General features: G+C 41.4%; 2 protein-coding genes across 4 annotated transcripts in view; one reads left to right on the forward strand and one right to left on the reverse strand.

Annotated features, from left to right (window-relative positions):
- Positions 1 to 589: 589 nt before the first annotated feature.
- RSRC2 (arginine and serine rich coiled-coil 2) lies at positions 590 to 14,150 on the reverse strand. 3 transcript variants are annotated; one of them, XM_068208512.1, is made up of 10 exons: positions 14,012 to 14,150; positions 11,379 to 11,535; positions 10,794 to 10,837; positions 7,996 to 8,208; positions 6,918 to 7,061; positions 3,397 to 3,519; positions 3,221 to 3,300; positions 2,423 to 2,655; positions 1,103 to 1,192; positions 590 to 786 (listed from the first exon to the last, which is right to left on the reverse strand). In XM_068208512.1, exons 2-10 carry the CDS (start codon positions 11,457 to 11,459, stop codon positions 607 to 609), a joined length of 1,188 nt encoding a protein of 395 aa, XP_068064613.1. In that variant the 5' UTR covers positions 11,460 to 11,535; positions 14,012 to 14,150; the 3' UTR covers positions 590 to 606. The 3 variants fall into 3 exon arrangements, with proteins under 3 accessions (XP_068064613.1, XP_068064611.1, XP_068064614.1); XM_068208510.1 differs by having other exon boundaries at positions 7,996 to 8,186; positions 14,012 to 14,144; XM_068208513.1 differs by lacking the exon at positions 14,012 to 14,150 and adding an exon at positions 9,804 to 9,881 and having other exon boundaries at positions 11,379 to 11,477.
- KNTC1 (kinetochore associated 1) overlaps positions 14,138 to 16,509 on the forward strand; it is a 32,887-nt gene continuing 30,515 nt past the window's right edge. Inside the window, exons 1-5 of the mRNA XM_068208519.1 lie at positions 14,138 to 14,281; positions 15,083 to 15,214; positions 15,353 to 15,473; positions 15,858 to 15,973; positions 16,282 to 16,354. Of these exons, the coding sequence (XP_068064620.1) occupies positions 14,171 to 14,281; positions 15,083 to 15,214; positions 15,353 to 15,473; positions 15,858 to 15,973; positions 16,282 to 16,354 (553 nt within the window). The 5' untranslated portion in view covers positions 14,138 to 14,170. The remainder of the gene's footprint in view (positions 14,282 to 15,082; positions 15,215 to 15,352; positions 15,474 to 15,857; positions 15,974 to 16,281; positions 16,355 to 16,509) is intronic.

A 16,509-nucleotide genomic window follows, 5' to 3' on the forward strand; every position in this document is an offset into this window, starting at 1 on the left:
CAGCAAGGCCCCTCACTGCAATATTTTAGGTAAATTCTACTTCAGAAGAACCAAAGCAAAACCTCCTTAAGTTTTCCCTTCTCCTAAGTGGTTTATGGAGTTGGCCCAAAGGACAAATTACTATATGACCTTAGAGAAAAAGAAGTCTTTATTATTAACCAGTTTTTTTGCACTGGGTTATGTGCCTATTGGCCCAGACCGCTAAATAACATCTACACAATGTTTCTTTCATGTTTCAAGAATTGAAAATAACTGTACAAGGTTAAAGTACAAAAGTACACAAGACAGTGGACACGAAATATCCATGTATGAGTTCTTCCCATCTGCTGCTTGGTTTGAAAAGTAGAACTTTAACTAAAAAATACTGTCCTCCTCTAGTTCTGTCAAGTTTAATGGAAGTGGGTATAACCTGATTACAACACTAACACCAGTATCACTAATCTGATATTTACAAAAAAATTGTATTTTTCAATAAATTAAAGTCAATGCAACACCCATGCAAGCTAGGATGCTAGCTTTTTGGTGAACAAGGACCCAACATGTGAACAAGAACCTTCCACAGTCTCAAACTTCAAACCAGCCTTTTTAGTTTGTTTTTTTCATTTTTCAAACTGCATCCATTCCTCGCATGGAAGATGTGAACCCCAATCCCATTCCTCTCTGCGTGTGAGTCTGTGATCGCGCCATTTCATACTGTGCATCCAGATTTCTGAACACCTCCTCCTGCTGCTTCAGTGTTTTGTAGCTCTCCTCATCCACGGAGCTGCAGCCAGCTTCATCCTCACTCTGGAAACACAACACAAACATCAGCTCTGGGCAAGGGAAGTTCACAGATTCTTACAAGAGTAAGAATGCAACTATCTGGGTTTATTGCTGCAACATTCTAGTGCAGATCTCTCTCAAGAAACACACAGGCCTTCACCCAGCTGATTTTTGAATTAAATTCAAGTTCAGGTACTGCTTTTGAGCTTAATAAATACTTAAAAGCTCTTAACTAAATCAGGTTAGCTTAAAATCTTTACTGGCTAAGGTGCAGTAAGATAAAAAGTGAAATCATTATCTTGCAATTAATAAACTTAATTACATATTCAGAATTCTTTACCTTAATGCCCATCAGTTTTCTGAATTTAACATTTTGGTCCTTGTTTCCAAAATTTAGTTTTTCCCATATTTCTGCAGATTGTGATTTATCCTGTTCAGATTAAAAAAAAAAAAAAAAAAAAAAAAAAGAGTCACCTTTTTACATAAGATTCCATTAATAGCACAACAGAGCAGTACTCAAGAGAAACCCATTCTGTACCAGAGCTGGAAGTAAAAGGTTTCCAAGCCTGACACTCCTCCTGCAGCATCCTCACAGGAGCTCCTTGTGAGGGAAGCCTTCCTAACCATGATGTTCAAAACACAGGTGTGTTCCTTCCTTTGGCATTTCCAAAGGTCTGGAAGCCTGGCTGGAATTCAGGTTTGAAGTAAATTATGGAAAAATGAATTTGTTTATTGCAATTCATCAATATACAGCACAATTCAGGAAGAACTGCCCAGAGAGCATTCAGGGCTCTCCTGCCCTCCCTTCAGTCTCCCAGCATTGCCATGGAAACTGGTTTGTTTTTCACATCGTATGGAACAGCCTGTAAAGGTAAGGGTGCTTGTTGTGTAACTGCTGCAAGATGGAAACCAGCCTAACAAACACCTCTATCCCAGAGGAACAAAAGACAAAAATACTAAAGTGGCCATTTTTTCCACAGTATCAGCAGGCAAAAGCTCTACTGAAATCCAGTAACTTTCTGAAAAAGCAACTGCCACAGATACCTTTCTTACTTCACGAATTGCAAAGGTATTTGACAGAGCACAAAAGCCTGAAAGCTTATTTGTATTTATTTATAACTTTTGTTAAGGTTAATATTGCATTACTCTGCTCCTGAGAAGTTACCAGCAAGGTCTACAGACTTGCCTTTGAAATTTTGCAACTGGAGAAGACACAACCATCACATGGGAAATCTCTACAGTCCCAGAAAAGAGAGGTCATACATTCCAAACCTCAGCCATACCATCCCAGTAAAGGGAGATCATCTGCATTTGATGTTTAGTTGCAAGCCGTAGGTAAACTCACAAAAATAACACTAAGATCCAACGATACCTCTAAAGCTTTATGACATTCAGGGTTTCCCTGAGTCTTGTGTCACAACTATTTATCACTGAAGGACTAATTATCTTAGACCTTTCACTCTTAAATCACAGAATATTCTGAGTTGGAAGGGACCCACAAAGATCAAAGTCCAACTCCTAGTTTTACTGAAGTTTTATTTCAGGCTGATAGTAAAACTTGCTAAGAGATAAAAGCTGGAAATAAGATTCATCAGCATCCGTAAACTGAGTGCAAGATATTCCCAAACAAGTTCTTGAAGGTAAGAAAAGCCAATATTACCCCTTCCTTTTTGCCTTGCCAAAGCATCTTCCGCTTTTTCTCTTGCTCAGCAAACTTCATGGGGTTCACTGCTGCTGGGTTGTAATAGCTGGGCACAGCTATGCCAGTCTCTGCCAGCGCCTTGGCCTGGAGCGCTGCCATCTGAGCTGCCATGGCGATCTGAGGGGTCACTTGTGTCCCCGAGGCCAGCAGAGCGGCGACGTTGATGACAGAGCCTCCTGTGGCTGCGGCCGCTGAGGAACAAAGGCAACTTGCCAGAAAGAACTTTGGACTGTGGGAAAACACCCCAACACACACACAAAGCCCAACCAGCAACCTGCCCCAGAACCAAACAAAAAAGCCAAACCCTCAAAACACTTCCTTTCAATAAAAGCTGGAAGTGCACAGATAACAAATGAATGATAAAATACATGTGATTTCTCAGCTAAGGAGAATGTCTTCAGGAGTTTTAGTAAACCAGAAACTACAAGTGAAACTAACGCAGCTGGTGGTTCTAAATAGCCCTGAGCAAATAGCAGCCCAATGGCCATTGGGAAATCAATTAACAGCCCAACATACACTTTTCTTGTACACTCAGCAAGTAAAAAGAAATCCCAATCATTTTTGTTGGGGTTTTGTTTCTTAGTTTTAGTTTTGGGTTTTTTTAACATTTCCTAGCTCTTGTTGTTTTTCTTATTAAAATTCCATAAAGACAACCTGCCCATCCGCTGGATAAGACTGCAACACTCCTGTAACAAAAGCCTATCTATCTTCCACTCATACTACTGCTCAGAAATTCATCTAATACACATGCACTACCTGCAGCCATTTCCTGTTGCTTCTGTTTTTCAACCATTTCCTTCTCTCTCTGCTCTTGCAATTTCTTTGCTCTTTCCAGCCTAGAGATACATGAAAATAAGAATATTTAGACATGCAAAATCAACATCAGGAGCTTATTCCCATCGCCTATCACTAAAATCACCACAATTTCTGACCTTCTGGCTAACGCTTCCTGTGCATCCATAGCTGTGTTTCGTCCCCGGAAAGGCGGCGGGCTCGGACTCCGGCTGTGGCTCCTGCTGAACCTTCGGGGCTTTTCAATTCTTTTCTTTCGCTCTCTGTAACCAAATTTAACAGTTGCTAAAACAATGAAGGTACACATGCAGCTTAATATTTCATAAAGTATTTGATCACAGCTTTGAAAATTTGCTTTATTATTCATTTGGAGCTCTCAAGAAAAGCTTTCAGAGAGTTTATACTGCAACAGTCGCCTTGTAAGAACACATAGCTAAAACTGAAGATTTCCAGCTGTAACAGAATGTGCAATTCTGGGTATTCATTTACCCTCTCATACTCAGTGTTCAGAACAAATAGATCTGCTCTAGAGATTCTAAATCCTAAGGAAGATCATCTCATTTCTGGTAAAAATTGCAAGAGAACTTCAATGAATCAAGCTAGAAGAATGTTTTTAAACCATAAGAGACCTCAAAGCACTGTAATTATGTAAATAGGAAGCATTTTCAAGAGGCCCCATTTAAGAAGTGGAATAGTACTTCAGGAAATTACTATTACTCTCCCCTCTGTATCCTCTTCCCTAAATGTGCTTTGAGGGACTCTACCAAGCTGAACATGTGATTTGTCTTGGGTTTTTTGTGGGAAAAGAACCCTGAAGCATTAATCACCTGGAGCCTGACCATCTGAAAAGAACCCAGTTAAAATGTATTTTAAGCAAAATACCAAAACATTCAGTTCAACTCTTCTTCGCTAACTTTCTCCCCACCTCCTTCCACGCAAGAGACATTCTTAGGACATCTGTATCTAATCCCATCTAAACAACAGCTACCCAAAACACATATAAAAAGTGCTAGTAGCAGCAGTTCTCTGTGCCAGGATCATCAATATCTGCAGTACAAGAGATAAGGGTTTATCCCAGTTTAAGCCTCTGACACTGGTGTTTCAAACAAAGAAGCGTTCAACAAAGGTTAATTTACAGGAGATATCACTCACTCTTTTCCCAGATTTGCCATAACCAGTAATTTGAGATGCAAAAAGGTGTTTCTGTAATTTTTTAACTTAAATGTTATTATCACTCATTTGGGGCAACAGCTAACTGGCTGTTGCTAATGGCTAACTAGTTAGCTAGTGGCTAATGGCTAACTTGACAACAGCCACTTTCCATGGCATTCACATATTCTCTTTCTTCTGTTAGCAAACTGGGCAGCATCTACAAACATCATGAAATTCAGACTGAAGTTATAAAAAGATCCTTGTTTACATGATAAATCTGGTAGAATACAAAGAAGGCAAGACTTATCTTTTCAGAGAAGATGACAAGATGCAGATTCAGGCACTGGGAAGTGACAGATCTGCATTCCTGAGATAAGCTGTAATGCCTGTTTCAAAGATACCTTCATTTTTCCCGTGCTGACTATTGTTGTTTGGTCTTGTCTTTGGTCTGTGATGCTTTATTGCACTGGTAAACATCAAGGAAATAAATATTTGAGCTTTTGTATTGAAGTATTTCCATTTGAAACAAGCAGCTGCTTTCACGTTTTCCACCTAGCATTTAATCAGAGCCAAACCACTGAAGAACTGCCAGGAGGTTTTATGCACTCACAAACCAAAAAATTGCTTTAAATGCCCATGAGAACAAATCCCCTGAAAATCTGAGGTTGAGATTATGCAAAGAACCATCAAGAGAAGGTCAAGCTCTACTATTTGCAAATGCTTCTGTCACAGCCTGCTCACTGTAACACAAAAACTGCATGTCAGGAATGAGGGAATTCCTTTCACAGGTGAGTTTTAACAGGGTAGATTTCCACATCACATTTATCTGGCTTGTGCAGAGTTTGCCTTGAGGATTGCCCCATAAGTCACCTTCTTTTCCAGGCTTCGTCTGAGCCCTGAACTTGATGAAGTGTTCCAGCTACAGATAAAAACAACTTACGCCTCATTTACTTCCATTCTCTAGGATTTGTGAGACACAAACATAACTTGAAACAAAAGGATTCTTGCAGTATGTCCACGAGCATCCCACAAGGCCTGTTTCCAGTTGGAGAAATTCCTAAGCTATGACTATCCCTTACTTTTTCTTCCCACATTTGATGTTCTGTTTCAGGTAATTTGAATTCCACTGCAGAAGCCAAAATCTATTCTGGGACATGAAGTTTTCATGGGGCCATTACACACAATGTTCAAAGTGACTTTTAAACAGAGCACATTATCTACAGTAAATGGAAAAAATGGGGAGCTGAAGCCTTGCACAGCATGCTGAATGTAGCTTAAACACCATCCATTAAATGCAAGTAACTGTACCAACTGCAGACCCCAGCTCTACTCACCCCAGCTCAATGTTTGGTAGAAAGTGCATGTCAAAAACATGACACAAACCACGTAATTCAACTACTTCTTCAGAAAGGTAAGTCTTCTGAACACTTTCACAAGGGATGTTGTAGCCTTACACGACTGTGATGGTTAAGACTCCAATGTTCCACTGTAATGCTGAGTAGTCATAACCAGTCATAGAACAATTAAAAATATTCTGGTGAAAACACTATTAAGAGAACTGGAACAGTCAACACTTTCTAGCAGCTCTGCAGGGACACTGATTTTCTTTCAAAATCCTTTCAACAGAACATCTGTAGCAATCATTAAGTTGAATTTCAGCTTCACCACTGAAAAAATCCTACAGGGCATTAAGAATGCAAAGGTGATACAGAGACTTTACGCCAAAATACTGAATGCATTATCAGTATTGAAAAACATTAACATCTATACAGTGATGAAAATGGCAACTCCAGCATAACCCAGATGAGATATGGAATCTCAATTCTGTCAAACAGACACAGACCAAGCCAGTATGTGTCTGGATCAAGTGCTTCTAGAATTTAAGGAAGAAATCAAAGCACTCGGGGAGAAAAATTAATGTGATCAATATTCTCAAGATGCACTTGACAAAGAAGAGCTGGTCATCACTAACACTGAAGAGTACATTCGTATCAGAAATAACCCATCTGAACCAAAATTTATCTTAACACCACACCAATTGCCACTTCACAGAAAAAATTAAGTTGACTTTGTGGAGATCATCAGAATTAGCTTCTGATCTGTGTATCTGCTCTGACAGCCAGTGATTGATTCCCAGTTAAACTCTCCTTTTATCTTATGTACACAAACGGAAGGGATAAATACAGCAGTATGCCAACCACACTGCTACTGTATCAAACACAGGAAAGGGTCACCTGTATCTTATTCTACACTTCTTTCCACTTAAATACTATTGCTAACAAGAAGTCACACTATGAAAAGCCAAGAGCTTGAGACACTTCAGCTGCCTAGGACAAATGTTTCTGAAAGACCAAGCAAACTGCCCAGTCCTGAACCCGCTCTCAGTACAGATGAGAAAAAGCCAAACACATTTAACTGCACTGAACAGACATGAACTGGTAAACCCATCACATCAGCCCACCACAGAATGTCCAACCAAACATCACCACGTATAGAAGGTAACACTTACCTGCTTCTGCTCCTAGTTCTGCTTTTACTTCTGCTTCTATGTCTGTGTCTAGATCTTGATCTAGAGCGAGATCTGATCCGTCGCTTTCTCTCTCTGCTGCGGGATCGGGATTTTTTCCTATCACGACTTCTACTACGATGACGTCTGAAACACACGCCCCAAATTCTTACACGTGTTCTTGTATTCAAATGCAGTTTGTGTTTAAGGACTGACACACGGATTCATCACCACAGGGCAAAATGCATCAGGCAGAGTGGGGAGACTACAAACTACACATGGAAATGCTCATGCCTAGAACAGGTTAAGCTGTAGGTCTAAAGGATGAAATGGGAAAGGAACCAAACCCCACCACCAGCCACAATTGAGCTGCAGAGTTTCTATAAATAACCACACTCATCAACACTGCTATTTTTAGTTGTTCATTAAAGTGTACACCTCAAAACAAATACCAAGCCAAACTACTCTGATGCAGGAGTCTTAAATGCAAGGCAACACAACCCTGCTCCTCTCCACGGTATTCCGAGACCTTGGGGAAGAGGTGCCCAAGTTGCAGCCTGTGAGTCACACCCAGTCCCTCAGCCTGTCGTCAGCCAAAGCTTGTTCCTCACTACCCTGTGTGTTGCACATCCCTCAGCTACAAATGGAGAAGTTCTGCTGGCAGCAGCCTGCTTGTCCCAGGCAATTTTCCTACCCTCAGAACGTGCTGGGTGGGCTACCAGGCAAGGAGCCTGGCCAGCACTCCCTCTGAGGAAGCTTATGATTTAGGAGGTAAAGAGCCATGTCACTGTAAGGTGTATTTGCTTTCCTGTCACTGACAATAAGGTACATTTAATACTCTAGTATTTTCTATGCAAATTATAAATGTGAGACACATCCCTATATAAAGTGTTAGTGCAATTTTGTACTTTTATTTCAAAGTAATCTGCAAAATAACTATCTACAAATGCACTACCTAGTGAAAACTGAAACATGCTACATAAACTGATGCTTTACACTAGGTCAGGAATGGAACTCTACAATCATTCCAAACATGGCTTTTGGAAATGCACTTACACAATAATCACATGCAATAACTTACCTTTCCCGAGACCTGGATCTGGAATGACTCCTTCCTCTGGATGACTTTCTGTCTTTGCGTTTATGCCTCTCCTCACCATTTTCAGATGAATTTAGGCTATCTCTTCCTTTGTCAGAAGAATGCTCTTTGTCATTGTGATCTTCAGATTTGTGCTTCTTGGAGGACTTCTCTTTGGATTCATGTCTTCTTGCCTGTTTTAAGAAGAAGTTGGTTCTTTCAGGAAAATAGTGCAACAAAGAGAGTTAGTATGGGTATCAGAAGATAAAAATGCTAAGTTGTGATGCAACATTAGTAACCTTAGGAGTGTGACTCAATCATGAGCCACGGCTGCTTTACCTAATACCACCAACTACCCAAAGTTGTAAATGCACACTATCATTTTTCCCCCTTTTCCCTCCTCCCACTGTCTAGAAAGGATTTTTAAGGTATCCATCCAGGTATCTTTACAGTGTTTCCATATAAGACTCACAGCATTATAACAAAAAACCTGTCATTTTCAGTTACTGTCGCCATTCCAAGCACTTAAGTACCTATCTTAAAGAACCTGACCATTTATGAATATGCATATATATAAACACAGTTGCAGTGATTATTTAATATTTGCCTGAGTCTTCCATGTACAAAGTTACTAAAATCCACATGTAGTTCCAGACAAACTATTTTGCTTTTAGAACAAAAGAAAAAAATCTTCTAGTCATCATTAGGTAATTATTTTCTAGAGCAAAACTCTCTTCAGTAACTTCCAACAGTTTTTACAAAGCAAAGTGATAATTTACAAGGCTGACATCCCATTTTTAGTATTTCAAATGAACATGCATCACTCAGACTTCCCACAGTAGTTTTAAATTACAGATATGCTGCTCCACTATACCGCAATTCCTTCCTGCAGTGCCTCTTAAAAAAAAAAAAAAAAAGATTCCCTTTTATAGCTGCAATGCCAAAAATATTTAGCAAGGTCAGGCCTGATTTTTGCCAGTACTTTCCTTAGAGACTAAGTCGTGACATCAACACCCTTTCTTAATATATCCAGTGTGCTTTGAAACCTTTCTAGCATAAAAGAACAGCCCACTTAAGTCTTATGTTTAAATAATGTTCTGCTCAAGTCACAAAGTAAGCATGATATATTCATTTTAGATAAATCCCAATTATCCAGAAGTTGTTTGTTTGGTTTTCTTGCTTATCTAAATACGTTAGCTACTCATAAAACCTTTTCTTCCATCAGACCTCTCTCTCAAGTCTGGAGAGGATTCTGTAATTGGTTTTTACCCATTTGCCCAAGCCTAATAGTTTATTAATACGTATCCATTTCTAAATACATCTGATTATTGTTCTTCAAGTAAGCAAGAATATTAGACAATTTTCCTGCTTTTGCAGTATTTTATTCTTAGCTCCTTTAATAATCAGTTCTTAGATTTGAGGTTACCTGTACACTAATTTTAAGTATGTATTTATATGAATTGTTCTCACATACATACTAAGAAAAATTACTAAAATTCAGTATTTAGTCTACAGTCAGAGCTTAATCTTGCAAATGAATGACAACAGTACATCTACTGTGGGAGATCATTTCTCATCTGTTCACTCTGCAAAACTTAAAAGCTGCTAATTGTGTAAGATTAGATCCAACAGCCTGGCAAAGCACTGGACAGGATTTTAAACACCTTTTTTTTATAATAATTAAAGAGAGTCTTAGAATGTTTTTAATCACATTTTCCAGACACACACTTAGTAATAAAACCACCACTATATCCCATAACGGATTTAAGATATTTTTAAGGGAAATATGAGTTTGAATGACTAATAGTTACCTTATCATGAAGTAGGCTTATAATTTTGCTATCTGAGTCTGCAGCGTCTTCAGTTCAGTCTCTTCGCGCATTAGCACGCTGAGTATGATTTATTATAGAAATGTTATCATGTGAGCTAAACAATATATTATTCAATTTCACAAAAACTCGCCTAGATTTTTCTTTCCTCCTTTTTTTATTTTTTTTTTAAACAGAGCTTCCATTGGAATGAGGGAAGGAGAAGTTCCTGACCCAGGTTTGAGGTTATCAAGTGCCTTATCTGTTCCAGCCTATTGCCCCACATGGCTTAAGCTTCTTTATGACTATTTTGATGCTCCTGGTTTGCTTGTTTCAGCTCTTCTCTGGTGTGTGAGCCAGTTATTTTTAAAGGCATTATCGATGCTGTCTCTTCTCACTCCCCGATATATTCACACACACACTTATTCATTTATTTTAAGAGACAGCTCTCTGAAATTTTTGCTGCTACTGTCACATTTCCAGCTGACTCAGCTTGTTTGTCAAGCTATGACAGCCTTCACAATTAAAGGATGCAATAAACAGAGCTCAGTCCGATGGCAAATTATTTTTAATACACCTAAGCAGACAGGTATCTATTATTCAAAGTCCTGAACACTGACCAGGAACAAGGCCACCCAAGGCTTTTGGATAATGGAAGCTCTGTAAAAGTGATCAAGAACACCATTCTACTTCTCCACATGAACTCTCTCTTTTGGATGTTTCCACAAAAATTAAAAAAAAAAAAAAAGAAAAAAAGAAAGAAATTAAGTTACTAGTTTCTGAAAGCACTTTCTATAAAACTATTACCTTGTCAACATGATGGCTGCAATCATGCTTCACTATGAAAGGCTCTCCATATCCATTTTTAAGCTTTAAGTTCTCAATTTCTTGTACTTACCATAAAGTCATTTATATAAGTTTACACATATGTGCATTACTACAAGATACTTTTTAAGATGTACAATTACCTAAACGCTACAAAGTGTTAATTACCTCTTTGCTTCTGCTCCGGCTTCTGTGTTTTCTTCCTTCAGTATCTGGAGAAGAAAACATTTACTGTCATTTACCAAGATAAAGAGGAGATCACCTGGCTATAATATTTCTAATTCCTTTCAAATATTCCATCAAGTCAAGATTTAAAAAACAAACAGCACTATATGAGTATCTACTGCAGAAAGCAATCTCTGGTCTTAGTCCCAGTGCTTTGCATTTATTTAAGCTCTAACAGTGAAAAACTAACCCACATCACACTCCAATCATGTTCCTCTGCCAGGTAACCTTATCCTTGTTACAACTACGCCGAAGTATCCCAGTCTATGCTTATCTTACAAAATGAAACAAATGGGACAGTTTCCTGTTTAGTGTGGTCTGACCATGTCCCCCCGCCCTGATCCCCTCAATACTGATAAGACCTTTTTCCTCAGCAGTTTCAATATTTAAGATACACCCCAAAAGTTAGCAGATCCATTTTTCCCCCCAATTCTAACAAGTTACTAGGGCTAAGTCTGTCTATTTTCCCCAAAATTGCTTCTGAGAGAATTCAGCTCCACAAGCAATTTGCTCCCATCGAGTCCATACCTGACTTCCGTCTTCTCTCCCTTGACCGTGAGCGTGATCTCGAATAATGATGCTTTGATGTTCTGGGAGAACTGGAGGCATCTGATTGTTCCTTTTTCTTCTCTCTTTCTGGAGAGGATTTTTCTGGGACTACCCCATCTCGTTCTGTATCACTACCCTACACATGAGGACAGAATTTTTAAGAAACAGAAGCTTAGGATTGAAAAGCAGGAAAAAAACAATTTACCTCATGCTTCCTCTGAAGATATAGCTATTTTTTTTTTTTTGTAAAGACAATGCTGTATTCACCCCATTCTTAGGCAATAGCTTTATAGACTTGCAGTGAACTGTGTAATTGATTTTTCAAGATTTTAATAAAGAGATCTGATGTAAAATTCACATTTTGCTCTCTCACTACATTCAACTGTACTTTTTCCATGTACTACTGAGAGTTTCAGTAACACTAAACTCTGAGGCAGAGTTTTCTCTAAATGGTGCTTGTCAACCACTTTTTAGCATTTCCATGACCAGGATTACTTAAGGTCAATGCTGTCCCAACAGATCTGAGTGACAAGTTTGGGCATTACTGAGGCACAGCACAGAATCCCCAGAGTTCTGAAGCACGGAATGAAGTTTGAAGGGAAGTGCAGGAAGGTGCACTGCATTTAGGGTTAGACAGCTCACTCTGGAATGAGGAAACACCTCAACAGTATCGCTGCAAAAAGATTTATTTGTAGGAGACCACACACAGGTCACTTACACCTGTTCCAAGATCACATTTTTACCAGACAATGAAAATCAAGATGTTCCCTCCACTCCTTCTAAACCTTTATCTAGGAAGATTAAATCCAAAAACTGGTTTTGTGAAATCAAGATACTCTGTGACTCAATGTGTGAGAGGTAAATGAGCACAACTGGTGTACAATGCACTGAAAGGAACAGAGGAAAAAGCACACACTGAGAAGGTGAATGTGCTCTCAGTAATGATTTTAGAGCTTCACTGCCCTGATCTCCTCTGTACCAGTCATAATCAAACCTCCTGGACAACGTGGGGCTGCAGAAGATGTCACTAAGGACATTATTTGGCCCAGAATTTCTATTCAGGAAGACGATTTAATGTAGCAGAGAACTTGAACTTGCAGTTTTCCACCAGCAGCAACTGGCAGAATGGTTTGCCAACTGAACAAAACAGGAAAACCTCTCAAATGCTCATTTATACCCATTGCTTTGAAAACAAAGCAGCTACTTTGTCTTAAACCACAAGAGACATTATAAATTGTCACTAATAAACCGTGTGCTTCATGACACACTACAGGTAAATATCTGGATTTCTATTTCAGCTACTTCTGTTTACATTTTGAAGTTACTTGAGAAGAATGAGCCTATCAGCTACAAGTGTAAATCAGGTGGGATTTAAAACACACTATCCAAGTGAAACTGAGCCCGCTGCCACAATTTCCAAGGCTGCCGATCTCATTATTTACACAGTGCTGCTTATTAGTGCCCTTGTGCTCCGCACCCGAGGGAAATCTCTGCGCTACAGACAAAAAACCCCAGCAATTAAAAACCTGACAGAATTCACTGAGATTATTCTCAGTTCCCAGACTGGCACCAGGCTCAGCCTTACCTTGAATAAGGTCCTCACCTACACTTCAGATGAACTTCTAAATATAGTAGTAGTATTTTTAATCTAAGTGCAAAACCAAAGTACATAATTAAAGTCCTTTTAGAGAAATATGTACCTTACTCTTAACAGCGTAAGTTATAACAAAAAAAAAAGGAAATCATTAGAAAAGAATTAATTTTCTCCAGAAGTTTAAAGTCCCCCGTGCTCTGTTTAACCACTGATCAAACTTTCAAGACAAGAACTTTAACTACCAGATTAGACATCGCAAAGTGCTTAAAGTCAGCTTTAAAAAGTTTTATCACTTTCCAGCCCTGCTTGTTTGTTCGTTTTTGGATTTTTATGCAAAGCTATTTAACAGGTTTTGAAAAAATTAACCACATCGGGTTACCTCTTTGATAACTCTTACCGTTTCTTCAGCACAATTAGAGGTAAAATACCTTTGTACGTTACCAGATCACAATTTTTTTTTCAGAAGAAATAAAGCTACTTAGACCCTGTTTGGACATGAAGGGCAGTGGTAACTACAGCAGAGGCGTTTGCCATCGATATTAACCACAAAAAGCAGGATGGGAGCGAATTAACTGAATGAAAGAAAAAAAAAATCTGTGACCAAACACAAAGAAAAAGGGCGAAGAAAATGAGAGAAACGAAAATTTAGCATGGCACAGACACCAGGTCGCTCCCCTCACAGGGAAGCTTCGCCCCACAGTCCCCATGAGAAACGCCAGCACGACCACAGCACTTCTCCCCAAAGCCATGGATCCACCAGGGCTCAGCCCCACGGAGTCTTCTCCTCTCCCCAAGCCCCGAGGAACGAAGCAGAAACTTCTGGAGACGGGGATTGAAGCGGCGGGCGCGGCGCGGCCGCCCCTCCCCGAGCCCATCATGGCGCCGCAGCCCAAGGCGCGGCGGGCGCCATTTTGTGCCTCCGCGCACACGGCTCCCGACCGGGCCCGCCCCGGCTCTGCCCCCCGCAGCCCCTTCCCCGCCGCCCTCGCCCCAAAACCCGGCAGCGACCGCCGCTCACCGCCATGACCGAGCGCCCGGGCCGCCGCCCCTCAGCAACGTCCTCGCAGGGCTCGACCTCCCTCGGCTGCGCGGCCACAGCGATCGCGCGGCCCCGCCCGCCCTCACCGCGGGTGCCCGGATGTGGCGCTGGGGGGAGCGCGGGGGAGCGCGGTGCGTTATGGGCCGGGGAGGCGCCTTCGCGTTCGAGGAGCTTTGGCCGCAGCCGCGACCCGTTGAGTCTGTCCCGGCTCCCGCCAAATTGAAACCCAGGAGCGGCCGAGGGGGCGCGGTCAGGGGAGCTGGGGGTCCCCGAGGGCACGGGAGTGTCACCGGTGAGCGTGTCGGGGGTCCCCGAGGGCACGGGAGTGTCACCGGTGAGGGTGTGAGGGTGCCGGGGGTCCCCGAGGGCACGGGAGTGTCACCGGTGAGGGTGTGAGGGTGCCGGGGGTCCCCGAGGGCACGGGAGTGTCACCGGTGAGCGTGTCGGGGGTCCCCGCGGGCACGGGAGTGTCACCGGTGAGCGTGTCGGGGGTCCCCGAGGGCACGGGAGTGTCACCGGTGAGGGTGTGAGGGTGTCGGGGGTCCCCGCGGGCACGGAGTGTCACCGGTGAGGGGTCGGGCAGATCATGTGGGCAGAGGTCCCTCTGGAAACAGGGGTGTCACCGGCCGCAGTGAGGGATTGGGGTCCCCGAGCCCATGCGTTTGTCACCCCGGTCAGGGGCAGGGGATGGGGGTCCCTGTGAGCAGTTCGTCCCTGCGGGCTGGGGTTTGTCACCAGGAGAGGGATCGAGGGTCCCTGAGGGCATGGAATCAGTGTCCCTGCGAGCAGGGGGTGTTCAGGCATGGTGGGGAGCACTCTGGCAGTGAATTTAGTTGGCAAAATCTGTTCTCCCCAAGCTGCCTTCAGCCAGGCCGGGATCCGCACTGCTCATTCGGCTTTAAACGAGCTGTTTATCCTCACGAGGCTTCTTGCACAGCCCTTCCTCCTGACACAGTGTCCCCATACAGTAACAAAACTAATAACTTCCCTGTAGCCACGTAACTTTAGAGCTGTCTGCTCTACACGATGTTCCTGAAATGTTTATCCCAGGCAAAGATGTGGAACGAGGTCGAGCTGCTGCTGAACGAGGACACCGGGCAGCTCCCGGTGGGGCTGGGCCAGGAGTGTGGCACTGCCTTGTACCAGGTGGATACACTGCTGCAAATCTCATCTTCAGAGAAGGTACAACCCATCAAAGCTGTGCTTTTGTCTTTGATTAATTTGTCTTTTTTTTTTTTTTTTTTTTGGCTAATAATAACCTGGGCTCCTTTGTCGTGTTTTCTGGAGCGTGCCTGCGTGAAACAACCTCTCCCTTCCCAGGTCTCTGGGAACCCTCAGCTCCATGCACGCAGCTCCAGGGATGGCAGCATTGTTGTTGTGGACGGATCTGTGGCACTTCTGGACAGCACTGGGCTGTCTCTTCTGATGCACATTCAGTTTGGTGAGTTCTTTCCTTTGGAATTCCACTTGGCAAGTGAAAACTGGCTTTTAAAATACCTCGGTTTGTACAGGAAAGCATAGGAAGTGTCTGATTAGCCTGTAAAGGGAAACATTATTACAAGTACCTAAGTAATAAAAAGTGATTTTGGCTTCTGAAAACAATTGACTATTTCAGTACAATGTAATTAGAATTCTTTCTAAGTTCTCACTAAATTGGGGATAATGGATACAAAACCACTCCCTGTAGGCCTCTTCTCATATTTCATTTAGTCAGAATAACTTGTTTTGAAGAAATCTGGGACACTGTGTTGTCCAGTTCTTGTGTTAATATTTATTCGTAAAACCCAAATCTTAATATCTGACATTTTGCCATGAAACTTTTCAGATACTAATGTGGATGTAGTGGGTATGTGTCAAGACAAACAATTCCTTGTGGTTGGTGAGAGAAGTGGCAGTTTACATCTTATCCACATCCCATCAAAACAAACCTTGCTAACGAAGGTACAGTAACTTTTCTATTTAATTTTGCTGAGAACGTTTTGTTCTCGGACTTTCTTGAGCTTTTTTTAATCATTTTTCCAAATACCAAAGTATAAACATCCTTGCCTTTTTGACCACATATTCTAACTGAACAGGTGAAATGGGCACTTCTGTTCCCATGAGTAATGAATAAGGAAAATCTATTTAGGAATGGCATGCATAAACAAGAACTGTCATAAAAAAAGTTTGACGTTTGAACAGATGATCAATATTTCAATTTTTTTTTTCTGAAATACAGAATAATAGTCTTTGTGCTGTTTCTATTTTAGATTTTGGTTGAACAATCTACAAGTGAAAAGACTTACTTAAATCTCTGTTTTGTTAAAGATAATGCGGATGCAGGTAAGAAGTGGATGATGTTTTTCACCCCCTTTGTCTGAATTTTTGTGATTTTGTTCCCCTTTAATAGCTCTCAGGGAAAGAGATTACAAAATAAGTAATACAGAAAAGCATAAAGAAAAGTTAATTTTATGTGCACAATTCAAAGCACAGTTGTA

The sequence above is a fragment of the Anomalospiza imberbis genome, chromosome 18 (assembly GCF_031753505.1).
Source record: "Anomalospiza imberbis isolate Cuckoo-Finch-1a 21T00152 chromosome 18, ASM3175350v1, whole genome shotgun sequence".
Classification (NCBI taxonomy): Eukaryota; Metazoa; Chordata; class Aves; order Passeriformes; family Viduidae; genus Anomalospiza; species Anomalospiza imberbis.

Bases quoted from the DNA above. Each gene is read 5' to 3' on its own strand.
- RSRC2 (XM_068208510.1), bottom strand. The intron at 2,656-3,220 runs GTAGTGCATGTG...TTTGTTCCTCAG, and splicing joins GCAACAGGAAATGGCTGCAG to CGGCCGCAGCCACAGGAGGC. The intron at 787-1,102 runs GTAAAGAATTCT...TTGTGTTTCCAG, and splicing joins GAAAACTGATGGGCATTAAG to AGTGAGGATGAAGCTGGCTG.